The 1,827-nt window shown below is 59.8% G+C and overlaps 1 protein-coding gene across 1 annotated transcript in view; it reads right to left on the reverse strand.

Annotated features, from left to right (window-relative positions):
• HM13 (histocompatibility (minor) 13) overlaps positions 1–1,827 on the reverse strand; it is an 8,858-nt gene that overhangs the window by 2,922 nt on the left and 4,109 nt on the right. Inside the window, 2 exon segments of the mRNA XM_010158922.1 lie at positions 363–376; positions 1,600–1,770. Coding sequence (XP_010157224.1) covers positions 363–376; positions 1,600–1,770 — 185 coding nt within the window.

The following is a 1,827-nucleotide window of genomic DNA, read 5'->3' on the forward strand; positions in this document are numbered from 1 at the left end:
ACAGAACCGCCGACCTGCGGCCAGGGGCGCCCTGCCATGGAGCCCACCACCCAGGGGAGACGGCACCCAGTGTTCGAGGAGGCCAGGGAGACACTCGCCGCGGTGCTGCCCACCACCCGGCCCTCCCCAGCACCCACATCCCTGCTGCTCGGTTCAGCGGGAACGAGTGAACCCGGCGGAAAGCCTGACCGCGGCGCAGGGTGTCATGGGGCGCAGGAGCTCCCAGAGCCTCAGGCTGCGAGCTCCCAACGGGGACCCGGCAATCATGGCATCACCTGAGCTTTGCTCTGAGGCCATTTATTTGGATAGCACCAACAGCTTCAGACACTGGCATTGTTTTGGGGGACGGACTGTGAACCAACCACCCTTACTGCTGCTCCTTTTCACCTCCAAGCCTCCAGCCTTGTCACCACCAGCAGCAGGCACAAACCAGGTGCTAGTGAACAAATCCCAGAGCTAGGGACTACAGAGAAACCTCACAGCAACCCCTGGGCACCAGATTAACTCCCACAGGCTGCAGCAAGCTCTGGGCATCGCCCCAGGCTGACAGGACTCCACACTGGGACCGGGAAAAGCATCACGTGGAATTTCACCCCAAGACAATGCAGGGGGCAATATCATCGATCCACTTCCTCCTCGGATCTCACTGGGATCAAATCCCTGCTACGATCCAAGTGGCCTGTCTCTGCACAGGGACACAATAAAAGGGCCCTTCCGTGAGGCTCCGGCAACCCACCGAACTGCCCGGGAAGCCAAGGCAAGCGCAGAGCGGCAAGGGAAGACGCTATCATCCCGAGCAGGGTGTGAGGCACGGGGTGTGCTAAGCCACAGAGCCGAATCCTCCCCAGCCGAGAGCAGTGGAGGAAGTGGCACACAGGCTAAGAAACCACAGAGCCAAGACTGTTAACGAGCCCGTGGAACAAGGGCAGCCCCGGCCAAGTACAAAATAACACGGAGCAGGCCAGGCTTAAACAGGGCAGGATTACTCCGCCAGCTGCAGGGCTGCTGGACAGACCTCAAGGCTCTCAGATATTTGGAACACAGCAGGAAGGACTGGGGGATATGGACATCACAAGGAGAAACAGGGATCCAGGCCCGTTGCAGATAAGGAAAATCTCAAAATGAAGATATCGGGGCGCTGCAGTGGCTGAGGGAGAGACAGGAGGCATTCCAGCACACGGTGCTCCGTGCAAGGGGACAGGATGCTAACGAAGCTATCAGATGGCAGAGCCGAGGAGCAGCCCACACACGCAGGATCAGGGTACCCCAGCCCACCCAGCAGCTCTGTCAGGCATCGGGAAGACCTCGGTTGGGAATACAGGTCACCAGAACTGGATGCACCGCACACCCGGGTCCCCTGCAACAGCCTCGACGCGATCCCTGCCCGCCCTGCGCTCTCTAAGCCAGAGATGAAAAGAAAATGCATTTGCTGAGCCCCATTTGATGCTGTCATCGTCCCCACCACACCCCTCTGGGCTGAGAAAGTGGAAACCCTGACTGCAAGCGCGTGTCCGGCCAGCGTGCCGCCTCCAAAGAGGCCCAACACCAGGCACACGCCTCCCACCAACGGCCACAACCCGTGTCCGCCCCGGGGAACGCTCCCGTTTACCCAGAAGACGTCGTAGATGAACAGGCCCCCAAGCAAGATGCAGCCAGTGCTGACGTTGTTCAAGTGCAGCAGCTCCACCCCATTGAGGGAGAACGCCAGCCCAAAGAGATTGTTGGCAATCCAGTGCTGAGAAAGTCAGGAAAAAAAAAGAGATTTGGGTCCTGCCGCACGTGCCGAGCCAGGGCCTCGGCCTGCAGAGGCCTTGCTTCCAGGGAAAG

Source organism: Eurypyga helias, unplaced genomic scaffold (genome assembly GCF_000690775.1).
Source record: "Eurypyga helias isolate BGI_N326 unplaced genomic scaffold, ASM69077v1 scaffold21859, whole genome shotgun sequence".
NCBI lineage: Eukaryota > Metazoa > Chordata > Aves > Eurypygiformes > Eurypygidae > Eurypyga > Eurypyga helias.